A 14,415-nucleotide genomic window follows, 5' to 3' on the forward strand; every position below is an offset into this window, starting at 1 on the left:
TAGGGTTTGAGCTAACCATTTCATAAATAATATTAAATCCATAAATATTTTCAAATTAATTAAAATGCCATTTAATTAATCTAGTTAATCACACATCAATATTTGTTGAGAAATGTCCAGAAATAATGATAATTAAATATAAATAAAATGTAATAATTGAAATATATTTTATATATATATATATATTTATATATATATATATATATATATATATACACACACACTTATTCTTTATTGTAATTTTTTTTTACATTTTAGAATAATGGTAAATTTATCACAACTATGGAAAAACATAAATGGAACTATGGGAATTATGTTGTGACTAAACAAAATCTAAAATAAATCAAACTGTGTTTATATTTTAGCATCTTCAAAGTAGTCACATTTTGCCTCGAATTTGCAGACATGTACTCTTGACATTTTCTCAACCAACTTCTTGATGTATCACCCTGGGATGCTTTTAAACAGTATTAAAGGAGTTCATCTATGTTGAACACTTATTGGCTGCTTTTCGTTCCAAGTTTTTTTTTATATAAAAGTTTTGTTTTATAATGAAATAAATTAATATGGTGGCACAATTATATTTTTGTCTACAAAACTCATTTCAAACATTTAAGCATACGCCTCATGAGAAACATTTCGGTCAAGTGTTTCAAAACTTTTGACAGGTAGTGTGTGTTTGTATACATGTATTTGTTTATTCATTTGGAATAATTCAAAATGTTTAATCAGAATTGTATATATGTATATGTATGTATGTATGTATGTATGTATGTGTATATATATATATATATATATATATATATATATATATATATATATATATATATATATATATATATATATAATTCTGATTAAACATTTTGAATTATTGCAAACTAATAAAGCATTGATTAGACAATACAAAAATTGGCTTTAGAAGTCAGTGTATTGTTTGTTTTATTCCCATATCAGTATCAGGTATGAGTAATTTGAATTAAGAAAAAAAAAAAAATAATAACAATTCTGGATAAATACGTAGCTTTTAAAAGATGTCTATGCAAATTCAGAATGTGTATTCACCTTGTTCTTGAGGAGGAACTTGTTCCTGCATATGAGAATCTCCCTGAGCCACTTCAGTATCTCTGTACTGTTGATCATTGGATGGCCAATCAGCTTCTTACAGATCAGGAATAACACCTCAGAGCTGAGATGAGAAAGAAAACACACTCAAATCATCTCGTCTGCACAACCTCCAACCTCCAGGAATAACACCTCCAATCAGCTGAGAAATCTTTTCATGTGTTGCCCACCTGATGTCCCAGAAGGTTTCGATGGGTGCATCAGGATTCCACTGCTCAATGGTTTCTGGTTGATGTAATGCCAAAAGCGCCTGGGTTACAACAAAGGCACAATTAAGTTTCTTGCATTGAAAAAACATCTAAATCATAACAGCTCAGTATATTGAGGAATAACAACCATGAATAAAGAACAATCAGGGGTAACAAAATAAATCTTACAGAAGAACAGGAGATCTTACCTCCATGGCTTCCTGTGAGAGCTCTGTGCTGTGTGTAAGAGGAACCAGCTTGACCAGACCTTTGATGAGCTCAGTTGTGCTGTTCTGGATTTCCTGACCAGGTTTTCCTGGATTCTGGTGGTGCGAAAAAAAGTCAGTACAGTAACATTTAATCAGCATCAATTACAACCACAATTCAGAAAAAGTTGACATAGAATGGAAAATGCTAATAAAAATAAAAAGGAGTGATTTTTAATTCTATTCACACTGTGCTATTGAAAGAAAGTATAACAAGTTTAGGTGTAGCAAGAAAATTTTTCCCAAATTCATCCATTTTGCATGTCTTCAACTGAACAATTTTAAAATGCCTTCATAGTCATATTTTGAGCTTCATAATGCACCACACATTCTCAAATTGTTGACTGACAAAAGGTTTACTGACGAATTCCTGAGCCCATGTCATGATTTCTATTACAGACACATGACAGTTTATAAGACTTGCCCTTTACACAGAGATTTAACCAGATTCTATGAATCTTTTAACTATTTTATAAACTGTAGAGGGTGAAATGCCCAATATCCTTTGTCTTTAAGGAACAATATTCCCAAAGCTGTTTTTTTTTTTTTTTTTTACATAACTGTTGGCAAATTGGCCAGCTTCAACACATCCTTGCTCTTGAAAAACAAATACTTCCAAAAAACAATTCAATTCATAAGAACATCAAATAATGTGTTGGTGTAGTGCTTTCAACATAACACAGGGTGAATCAAATGTACAAATCATTACTTCTTGTTTTTATTAGCTTTTTCAATACGGTCCAAACTTTTTAGAATTGGGGTTGTAGTTCTTTCTAAATTTCCTTAAACTAAAATGCAACTCCTAGGATTAGAAAAGTTAACAAGACACACTATTTAGGCCTAAATTACAAGCATTCACATCCACTTTGTTACAAAATGATCCATTCTTTTGAAAAAGGAGCAAATCCACATGTAAGACCCGATCTGGATAATCCATGGATAATTGTTTTAAAAATAATTAAAACAATAAGGAAAGCTTTAGCCGAGAAAAAACCCAAACACAGCTGGATTAGAGCAGTTTATCTCTTACATAGTGAATTCACAAAAGATACCCAACATAACTGAACTCTGCATCCTAAATTACCAAAACACACATCATAACATTAAAGCCCTCTTACTATACTCACATGCAGCATTAGTTTGGGGTCGGCATGAATGAGTTTGACCAGGGCCAGCAGCAGAGAACGGGAGTCAAGATCTGTCGACCTCTCTTTGAACTTTAAACTGGTTGTCATTTTCTCCTTTAAAGTCATACTCTGCAGACAAAAATACAACTTTGTCAAGCAAAAGCAAAATACATGACACCTGCTTTGAGTTTGATTAGATGGGCATTGATGCATGTGTGTGTGTTCAATGTTTCTCATTAGGATATAATACAGCTTGTCTTACTGATGTCGTCCTCAGAGGTGGATGTGCACTGAGACTCTGAATTACTCTGCCAAGTGTGTCGGCAAACATGGTGCGCAGTTCTCCTGAGTAACAGTAGATGGCGTCGATCTTTGGCCACCAGTCCAGGTGAGACTAAAGGGAACATGAGTATTTAAGGTTAACATGCAGCAAATGCCCTTAATACTGCAAATAAGTACACTTCTGTAGCAACTATAAACCCATATTATAAGGTCCTACTTACATTAGTGATAATTTTGTGCAGTGAATTAACCAGGACGAAATGGAAGGTAGGAGGAGATGTTGAGGCCAGACAGACCTAGCAAAGAAATGTGTTAAATAATTCTCTGTTCAGTAAGGGTTAGGGTTAAAATCCTACCATATGTGACAATTGTCTTACATCTACATTGCATATACATAATACTTTTTTGGTTTACACTGTTTAAATGAAATGTGATTTTCTCAGTATGCTGTTATTGTGATAATCAACATGAAACGGCATTCCCAACCCATTTTACTTCCATGATGTGACTTATTTTTGAGTGAAATTGAACAAAAATGTAAGGTGGACTTGATTTTATTCACTAAGAATTGATTGGAAATGGAGGGCTTGAAAAATATGGGTTTGATTGACTTTACTCTCTGGTTAGTGATCAACTCCAAAAAAAAACTAAAAAACTCTTAATGCTGTAATGCCCTGGAAACCCTAAACATGCTGTAAACTTTAAGGGAAGATAAACTGACCTTAAAGTGCTGGTTGTTACGAGGATTTATACGATAGCATGACACAAAGCAGTCGATCATGAGATCCACATCGGCACTCTGACAGCCCGCACCCCTCGAGAATGGCTTAGTGGGGTTAAACAGGAGACCCTGGTATAACAGACAGACCAAGGTTACACGCAAACATTTAAATTTTTCACATAAAATTTCAAGTTTCCACCAAGCAGATTTAGGCTATGTATCTGTATTCACTCACTTTTGTTAAATATCTCCTCCCTTACCTTAAGGTCCATGACGATGGACTGAACAAGGAGAAAGATGACTGAATTGTCCTCCCAGCTGATGTAAGTGCAGGCTTTGCACAGTTTTACACAAGCAACGGCTGCACTTTCGGTCAACTGTCTGCTGCTGCTGTGCTGTCCCAGAGCCTTCCGCAGACTGTCCACAAAAGACTTCTGTATATATATATATATATATATATTATATATATATATATATAAAAAAAAACAGCTTACTTTGTTAATCCAAGAAACCTGCTGGACATTCCCTACAAGCGGTAGGACGATATGGTTCTCACGATTCGGTTTGATATACGATATGATGTTTACAAATCGATATTATCTCGATTTGATATGATAACAATTACTTAGTTACTTTCACTTTTAATTAGTGTTCGGTTCGAGTCCACCTTAGTCGAGTCCAAGTCAAGTCAGAGTCTTTAAACAACCGAGTCGGACTCAAGACCGAGTCCATAACAGGTCGAGTTCGAGTGAAGTCAGGGTCCGTATTAATTTGTTCATGAATCTGAATTAAAATTGTAACTGTAAACTCAACATCAATATTTTAATATTTAAATTCACAACTATGAAAAACAGTTTGTCAATATGAATGTAACAAAATCACCTGTTGATTTCATATATAAATGATATCCTGCTGATCAAACTTCAAAGTTGTTTCAGAAGGAAAGCATGTGCTTTGGGTGTATGAAGTCAAAACTGCCCTTCAACACACTTCTTATTGGACGCTGGCGCGTACTGCTGGATTTCTTCGCCATTACAGCGGAAACAACATAAAATTATTTTTGGGCATACATATAAGTGGAAGACATCGTTAGATACAATAAAGGGTCTACTTTTATTTGTGTACACTCACAAAAGCAACAAAACCTTGTGCTTTTGTAAAATCGAGCTTTCAGGAGTCACTGTGTTCACGAGCATATTTCTGAAACAGGTCACAAAAATGAACTGAAACTCTGTGAATACTTATCACACAAACATGAAACATATGTCAAAAGAAAGCTTAAAATGTCTACTTTTAAATAATACATTTCAAATTTAAAACAAATATTCTCCTGCAATGTAATCTGTATGAAACAAAGCAATGTACAGTTTTCCTGGCTCAGCTAATTTATCTCTAATATGATCCCACCCACCAGCAGAGCGTGCCATTCATACGCTAATGTGCTGAGACGATCAATGCAAATGGTAAACCCACCTTGACTGTGCCATAAAAACAACAAGTTTGTTAATTTTTCTGCACGTTTGAAAGACAGTATGATACACAAGTGAGAAAACTCCTGGATAGTGACGAAGAGTTACAATTTTCCTCAGAAGAAGAGCGGGACTCCGATGAACATTTGTATTTTGACGAGAGACTTGATCCAGCCGAGGATACAATTTCAGACGAGTAAGTCATTTAGTTTTCATTAGTTGACATGCTATTTTATATAAACATGTACATATTTTACTAGTGGGACTGTTTCCAGACTTGCCAGCCAGGATTCAGAGTATTGAAATTTGAAATATGTCCTAATAAGCAAGTTTTATTTACATTTAAATGCTGTTGTGGCTAAAGCAGGTATTTAAATTGTATGCTGTATGATATAAATATGATATGTAATATAATATAAAATTATATGAATGTATAGAATATATTTGATCTAGTGCTTATGCTGCCTCATTATCATCAATGCTTGTGCTTGCAAATATCTGTTCAGGTGTAAATGAGTAAAATGCATTTTAAATATGCCCATATTAGAAAATCAGCATATTATAATGATTTATGAAGGATCATGTGACACTGAAGACTGCAGTAATGATGCTGAAAATTCAGCTTTGATCACAAATTGCATTTTACAATATATTCAAATGGAAAACTGTTCTTTTAAATTGCAAAAATAGTTACAAATGTCACTGTTTTTACTGTATTTTGGATCAAATAAATGCAGAATTGGTGAGCAGAAAAGACTACTTATAAATGGTAGTGTAGGTCTAAAATGAAATAGTCTTTATTTAAAGAAAATGTATAGTCAGATTACTTCTTTTAACTTAAAACTTGATTTTGATCATTAAGTTTCCTCACATTCATTCTCTTTCTGTCACATTCCTCATTGATAGGCCCAGGGGAGGGTCTTTGTCTCCTCAGGTGTGAATTACAATCAATATTCATGATAGTTCACTCCTCCTCGCACATGACCTTTCTAACACTAAAAGGGTCTTACAAAAGTTCAATTACTATATTGTTTTGTATGAATGAGTGATCAGGATGGTTTTCACATCATTTTGTAGCAGAAAATCTAGGCTACAAGATCCAGTTCTCAAAAGGATTGTGGACAAATGTTTAGTATGTGTTATATGGCCTTATTTCAATGACTTAAAATGTTAGTTTTGTTCAAAAACCATGCATAAACATTATTTTCTCAAAAATACAAACATGCACACACATGTTGCTCACATATTATTGTAGCCCAGTTTGTGCTGAATACGGTTATCAGACTTTAGCCATTAATGTGTTTTTAAGCAACTGAAAAAAAAATCACAAATGTCAAGGCACGTCAAAACTTCTCCAGGGCCCAAAACACCCTCAGACCCCAGAGGGTTACCGTAATTTCCGGACTATAAGCCGCAACTTTTTTCCCACGCTTTGAACCTCGCGGCTTAAACAACGACGCGGCTAATATATGGATTTTTCCTGCTTTCAAATTTTATTTAAAAAAAATTAAAAACATTCTGTGACGTGCTCAGTTTTTTGGCGGCGTGAAGCTTTCATTAGACCAATGAAATTGCCGAACGGGTTAAGGTCAAACAACTTTTTTGTTTACGGTTTAGATTAAATCGAGCGCGCTCAAACTTCCCATCATTCTGATTATAGTAGTCATTTTGTCACCCTCAAGACACGGAGAAATGCATATGATGCAGCTTTCAAGTTGAAGGCGATTGATCTGGCTGTTGGAAAAGGAAATAGAGCTGCTGCACGGGAGACGTTGGAAACAGCAGCGTGATGAATTGACTCAGTGCAAAAAGACAACTAAATCTGAGGCTATTCAACTCCGACACCGAAGGAGATGACTTCAGTGGTTTCATGTGCACAGGAGGAGGAAGATAGTGACCAATGACTTTCTTGCTAGGCTACTGTTTACTGCTAATTTTTTATTTTTTGTTACAAGCCGTGTGTGGCAGCGGGGGCGTGGTCAAGCGCCTGTCCGGGAGAGAAAAGCGGTAAGGGCGCTTACACCTGAGCTAATGTCTAACACCTGTGTCTAATTTCAGTAAGCGTGGGGAGAGGGGCATAAAAAGGCAGCAGAGAGAGTGTGAGTGAGTGAGTGAGTGAGTGAGTGACAGACAGACAGACACACGTCAGTCTAGTGTTGGCGCATAGAAGACCAAGAATTGAGAAACTTTATAAAATTGATTGTAAACATTGCTGTGGCCATTAAAAGCCTTACCTGGAACGTCAAGTGCCCTGCTTCACGTGTCCTTCTTGGGAAAACTGTCACACTGGCACCAGTGTGACAGTTTTCAGCACTTGATGTAAGCGCCCTTACCGTTCTTCTCTCTCGGACGGGCGCATGACCACGCCCCCGCTGCCACACCGTGTTTCGTAAAAGCCTATTTATTTTTGTAACAAGCCGTGTTTCGTTAAAGCCTGTGTAAAGTTCATTTGTTTCAATGTACCGGTAGGCACCTGCGGCTTATAGACAGGTGCGGCTTATTTATGTTCAAAATAATATATTTTTTTAAATTCAGTGGGTGCGGCTTATATTCAGGTGCGCTCAATAGTCCGGAAATTACGGTAATCCAAAAATGAAAATTATGTAAACATTTACTCACCCTTGTGCTGTTCCAAACCCGTAAGATACATTTTCTAATGTGGAACACAAAAGGAGATGTTAGGCTAAATTTTACCTCAGTCACCATTCACTGCATCTTTTTTCCATATAATAAAAGTGAATGGTGAGAGGTTAACATTCACCCTAACATCTTTTTGGTTCCACAGCAGAAAATCAGTCATATGGGTTTGAAATAACATGAGAGAGAGTAAAGGATGATAATTTAAATGTTTGGGTGAAATATCCCTTTAATTAGTCAAATCGCCTCAGTATGGATTAATTGTGCTGTCAAACAAAGATTGCAGACAAACTGAAGCAGAAACAAAAGTATTTGTGTGTGTGACCTCTGACCTTGTTGGCTTTCTCCTCTCCCCCCACTTCTTTGGTGATACTCTGAGTAATCTCTGGGCAGAGGATGAGGAGGATGATCTGTAGCGGCCACACCGCAGCCTTCCTTTTCGCACTCTCCGCAAAGCTGTCAACCAGGTCGAACAGCTTTTCTGCACAATCTGCATTTGCACAGAAACATATCACCTCACACATCTAGACAAGAACTTCAACACTCTGGTAAACGAGTGCATTCAGATATGAATCATAATGTCACTCACCGGCCATGTCTGCCTGGGGTCTCTGATAGAGCTTCGTGAACTCATCAGGGTAGTGTTCCACCCAGTTCCAGAAGGCCTGACACAAGCATAATGTATATAAGCTATTTGTTACGTTCAACCTGAAATTAACGAGTATAATTTAAGGGATGTTTAAATCTATTTTAATGTATAAGAAGTACATACCTTTTCCAAACTGCTGATTACTGAAAGTTGCGCTGGCTTTTTCAAAGATTTGAATTTGAGTACCGTTTCTAAAGGGAACATATGAGAAGTTATCAGCAATCAATCAAGAAATGAATGATCAAATAACATAAGGGAGCATTTACATGTTACATGTAAGGGTAAAACTCAATAAATATACAAGCAATATTTCACCCCAAAATTTAGACTACTTCAGACCATTAAGAGTTATTCAATTTGTACATTATTTGTATGACAACTAGGCACATTTAAACCCCCTCCCCAATTGACAGTAGCCTTCTGTAATAGGCATTAAATGCACTCCTGACCATAAAGAAAATGCAAATGCATCTAGGTAGTATTTATGGTACTGCATTTCATTTATGCCATTTAAAAAAATCATTGTGTCCAGATAGGATGAAACAGTTTTGTTTACCTTGTAGCAGTCTCTTTAACTTAGAGCAGTCTACATTGATATACTGTATTAGTTCAATGTCATGGACATCCACTGTGTCCTCTGTGCAAACTGTGAGTTCCTGCAATCTGTGAGGAGACATCAGTAAATAAACATCAAGGGTTTAACATCTACAATTGTAGCTAACCAAGCAAAACAGCCCAACATTCACACAAAACACAAAAATGTGACCAGATGCTGACAATAAGCATTTTAATCGGTTATTATGGGGGTATTTTGGGACTTAAACACACATTGAAAAAGGGCCTAGAACAGAGCCCTGTGGAAAACCCTGTTGAGTTGTAGACACACCTGGTGGAGATACGACTGAAGACGGCATTAAAGTTGTTGCAACTAAGGGAAAAGAGCACGGCTGATGCTGAGCTGCGTAGCTGAGCAGCATGCTGCTGGCCCTCACGGTATGAGTGCAGGAAGTGACAGATCTCAGGCAACAACTGCTTCACCAACATGGCCTCATCCAGCCTCAGGCAGTCCTTGGGTTGCTGAAGAACGAACATGCAAAAACACACACATATTATGTTATTTTTCTGTGATTACAGTATACTTTAACACAATATTATATCAAAATTGTTTGTTTTAAACAGTTTTGCAACAATTTTAATAATACTCAAAAGATGTTTATCCTAATAACAGTAATATTATAGTAAATAAAAGTTTGAAAATATAACAATGTTATCCATCAAGTAGCATTGAATTTTTGCTACTTACCTTGAATGTATAAATCACCAAAGTTTAAGTCTAAAAGTGGTTGGGTCTGATCTAATCTGGGTTAATTTTATTTCAAAGGGCCAGTGTTCTTCTCATTCAAGGACCAGAGCATGTATATCTATTTGTAATCACTACACTACAATGTGCTAATACACCAACACAATAAATCAGCCAACACAAGTGAGCTGAAAACCGTACAGAGGCTACAGTGAGGGGAAAGAGTTTTAATATCAGCAGCAAGCAGAAAAGAGACGGAACAGAAATTCAATGACAGAGCACCCAACTAACACATTAGTAGATCAATGCCCTGCACGCTTGTACTGACAGTGTCAGGCAAAGCGCATGAATGTGTAACAATGATGGCGGAGCAATCAGTCGACATTCATTACCACCAGAACCCATGAAATCAAAATGGGAACTATGTAATTTTTGGTCCATGACTTTTAGCTTTACTGGCTACTGTAAACCCATTAAATTAAAATTCAAAATTTGAATACTCGCCAAATTTAAGACAAAAAGGATCATTTGAATGCTAAAATGAGCTTTCAAATTTTGGATGTGTGCCAAGCACTACTGATGATAAATATTGTATATAAAAAAAAAACATTACTTTAGTAACTATAGTATTTCTGGTAGAAATTATGGTTGCCCTGGTAAAGGTTTACAGAGGTTATAATTGCAAAACATGATGCTTTCCAGTTAAAACTGGATACAAATAATTTTATTTTCAATAGATTTTTTTATTATTATTATTATTATTATTATTATTATTATCTACTAAAGTGTGCATGTTCAAATTTTTAATTTCAGTTCAAATGTTCTTTTGAGTTTGAAAAAATAATTATGTTTTCTCTAAATGTCTGTCTTTATCACAATTGTTTTTTGAATAAATTACTGGAAAATCAAATACAACATATTGCATATTGAGTGGGTCCCAGGTAAACACAAAACGTCATATTTGGGTGTCAAGCTGAGAAAGTTTAAGAACCCTCGTCATTTTATATTGAGAGTTTTATATTACATTTTTCATGTTATCCTGAAAAATAAGAGACAAGTAAATTATATTTACTAAATATATCCTCAATTAAAAATCTCTCCATATTAACTCGATATAAAAACAGTTTGACAAGAAAGCGTCACATTTTGCATAACCCAAACCAAATGCACAGAATAGTCTGTGCACAATAATGAATAATCTATACAGGAAAATAAAGCTGATCTCAAGATGAGGAAACACCTGCAAATGTAATAATCTCCTGCAATGGCTTTTCCTGAGCGGTTCATCTGGGAGTAAAAGCCAAGTATTTAATTGTTTTACCAGGGCTCCATATCTAAGACTAACAAAAGAGTTCATGAGTAATCATAACCATTTCTGGAAATTAGGGTTAGAGACAATAATTACAGATTCCAATCTAAAATAGTAACAAGTTTGTTACGGTTGCTTTACATCAAGTTTGTTATTTTTTTTAATAACATGTTTGCCATAAGATTACAATGAGATAAGGTGTGGGCAGGTAATCATGGAACGATTGAGACTATAAAGTAATTTTGCATTCAGCTATAAAGCTGAAATTGCATTGTGTAACAAAAGGCAGGATGTAGGACAGTGAAAAAATGGGATTGGTTGCACAAGTCTACACTTTGAAGGACGGGCTGCTCACCCCTGCCAGACATTTCTCCAGTGTGTCCAGAATAATCAACTGGGAGAGGTAGAGGTTCTTCTCGGCAGCTTCGCCGAAAATCCGCTATGAATGAAATATACAAAATTGAATAATCAAAAACTGTCATAATGTAACTACTCATTTAACTAAGTGGGCAACTTGAATGTTATTGACTGGACTTACCATATTGTTCACATTTTTGAGTATGTTGGTCAGGCCATTGATGACGAGGGCAAATTTGTACTTAGAGATGTTTATCAGACATTCTTTGTTGTGCTCTGTGCTCACTTTGGTGTGGGTGCTCTGTTGTCCTGTTTTAATAGGGAGCTGAGAGAGAGAGAGAGAGAGACAGAGAACATTTTCAGCAAAAAACAAATCAGAGCAGTGACGACCAGAGTGGGCAACCAATATGGATTTAACAAATACCTAGATATATACAGTACACAACACAATTTTGTGACAGCAAATGAGATCACACAAATCTGAGTAACAAAATGAGACTTAAATGAGATAAAATTGTGCAAATAAATTAAATGTTATTCAACACAATATTTTAGTGACAAACCAATATGCCAGTTTTTTTTCTTAATTAGTCATTTTGCCAAGAATTTGTCAGTCATTCTGTCTATGGATAGTGCACATGTTCATGTTCTGTTTTTTAATATTTTTATGTATTTTTAGTGTATATTGTGAATACAGCGTATTGAAATTGAAACATTTGGTGTACATCTTTTTTGCTATCACTAAATATACATTTATATTAGCCATCTTGCTTTCTAAATAACTGTATCAGCCATTTAACAAAGCCATATCCGTCAATCACAACAATATGTTTCATCACTTGAGATCGAATGTCCGTTTGAAGCGCGAGAGTGATCTGAGGTTTAATGACAGTATGCCATATTAATCTACTATATATAATGCAGAATACTGTGTATATTTATGCTAACAAACACTTTATTATAAATTAATCTTAAAACCATTTTGTTTTAATAGATGTAAAAAATTCTCCCTTATGAAAATAAGAAAGCTAACAGAATTATAATAAACAGAATTATAGACGAAATTAGCATGTAACTATAGCATGTTATATAACTAAAGTATGTTAGTTTACATGTTAGCATAGCATGTTAAATTAACTACTAAATGAATAATAGCATCAGCTGTGTGAGCTTTTGAAGTAATGTCCTATGATTATTAATAATCAAAATATACAGTAGGTGCGCAACATTGCAGCCAGACTGGTCTTGTCTGTACCTTTAACTCAGTGGTTCTCAACTGGTTTTGCGTCAGGACAGATTTTACATTGGAAATCAAGTGTCGAACCACCACAGTAAAAACGTAACCTGTATTTAATGTATCCTGGCTCGCACTTCTGTTTATGTTGCATAGTTTTGTTCATGGTTTTCGAAATACAAAATGTATGTCACTGCTAATATTTTTGGCCATGGCTGTACATAATACACAGGAGGAAAAGCTCCTCATTACCATGGTTAGGTCAGTGTAGCTAGTCTTGAATAATAGTAATAATAATAATAATAATAATAATAAATTATAGTATTTATGAAAAAATAAATACTAGCTAAAACACATCTTGAAACTATAACTAAAACTGCCACTGTTGATATAAAATGAGGTCTAATAGATTCTAACTTTAGATTATTTCACATAAAACTATACAATTTTGTCAAAATATAAGTTACTTTTACTCATGTAAAATCATGAACAATTTTGTAAAGGTGATGTATAACTATAAAAAAAATAAAGAGCATAGCATAGTGGTGCTCCTTTTCTCCTCAGTGCTGTTTGTCAGGGCTGCCTACTATTTGAGAGGTTCGACTTGACTTCATCCGTAACGCTTTAAACTCAAAAAGTCTCACTAGAATTGAAATTGGTCACATCAGTTTTGAGGTCTGCGCTCCGCAATATCAAGTGAAGCCCGGTTGTTGCACGTGCGTGACAGAGAGAAGAGCAGATCGTGATCGTGAGCTGGTTCCGTTACGCTTGTGTGAAAGTGCTGATGAGAAGCCTTAAACTGAGTTTATCATTAAATCTGCTTCGGTAATCCTAAATAGGCTATCACTTGGGCGGCCGCCAAAATATCTTAAATTGGAGAAACATGGCATTGTTCTTTCCCTTCGGTCCATGACCCAGTCCAAACAGATCTGCGACCCATAACCTGAGAAACATTGCTTTAACACACACACGCGCACGCGAGCGCATACACACGCACAAATGTCAGACCCCCTCGCCTCTTTCTGACATTTTCTCCGCTGCATGTGTGCGTGTCGCAAGTTGACCAGTCTGACAGGCTGTCGAGGAGGAAAGGAGATGCGCAGGTGAGATTCTCAGTCCGGTTGCATTTTTTTTCTAGATAGATAAGCAAATGTACATGGTATGAAAACCATAAATTTCATACCGTGAAACCAGTATACCGCTGCAACGCTAAAGATGAGTGAATTGTTACACTCCTAATATTGGTCTATTGTTAACCTTGAACAACACAAACTTTCCCAAACCACACTACAAAACGCAAACAAATAATAAAAATAAAAAAACAAATAATACATGTACAGTCCTCATACAAAACAAGGGATAAGAATGATGGGAGAGGACCCATGTATCTACCAAACAGGTGTGAATGTTGGGTTCCTGTGGCCAGTCTGTGTTTTGGATCTTGATGTGCTTTTACTGAGAGCACTGGGTAAAGAACAGCTAATAACATGTGGGTTGCACAGGAAGAAGTCAGAGGTCAATCGGCCTTAAATGTGACACACCCACCGCAGAGAAAACATCCAAGCATTTTAAGACCTCACCCACCCTGTCTGGGGTCTAAACTCTCAAACTTTAGGTGTTAAAACAGAGCCCCAAGCAATCCAGACTTTTGGCCTCTGCTGCACACCTGCAGGCCAGCACATCTGCTCTGGTTCTCTCAAACACACAAGCAGTTAAGTCTGTGCAGTGGGAGTGTTGAAAGCACACACGGTCTG

The 14,415-nt window shown here is 35.8% G+C and overlaps 1 protein-coding gene across 2 annotated transcripts in view; it reads right to left on the reverse strand.

The window, feature by feature from the left end:
• The window catches only part of LOC127632117 (neurofibromin-like), a 118,225-nt gene that overhangs the window by 84,527 nt on the left and 19,283 nt on the right, over positions 1–14,415 (reverse strand). For both annotated transcript variants that reach the window (XM_052110625.1, XM_052110624.1), the window contains exons 2-16: positions 11,609–11,752; positions 11,426–11,509; positions 9,348–9,538; positions 9,018–9,124; positions 8,585–8,652; positions 8,402–8,477; positions 8,145–8,302; positions 3,967–4,140; positions 3,707–3,835; positions 3,207–3,281; positions 2,966–3,097; positions 2,704–2,832; positions 1,520–1,633; positions 1,293–1,372; positions 1,063–1,186 (exon numbers count right to left, since the gene is read on the reverse strand). In XM_052110625.1, the coding sequence (XP_051966585.1) occupies positions 1,063–1,186; positions 1,293–1,372; positions 1,520–1,633; positions 2,704–2,832; positions 2,966–3,097; positions 3,207–3,281; positions 3,707–3,835; positions 3,967–4,140; positions 8,145–8,302; positions 8,402–8,477; positions 8,585–8,652; positions 9,018–9,124; positions 9,348–9,538; positions 11,426–11,509; positions 11,609–11,752 (1,785 nt within the window). The remainder of the gene's footprint in view (positions 1–1,062; positions 1,187–1,292; positions 1,373–1,519; positions 1,634–2,703; positions 2,833–2,965; positions 3,098–3,206; positions 3,282–3,706; positions 3,836–3,966; positions 4,141–8,144; positions 8,303–8,401; positions 8,478–8,584; positions 8,653–9,017; positions 9,125–9,347; positions 9,539–11,425; positions 11,510–11,608; positions 11,753–14,415) is intronic.

The sequence above is a fragment of the Xyrauchen texanus genome, chromosome 38 (genome assembly GCF_025860055.1).
Source record: "Xyrauchen texanus isolate HMW12.3.18 chromosome 38, RBS_HiC_50CHRs, whole genome shotgun sequence".
In the NCBI taxonomy this organism is placed as follows: Eukaryota; Metazoa; Chordata; class Actinopteri; order Cypriniformes; family Catostomidae; genus Xyrauchen; species Xyrauchen texanus.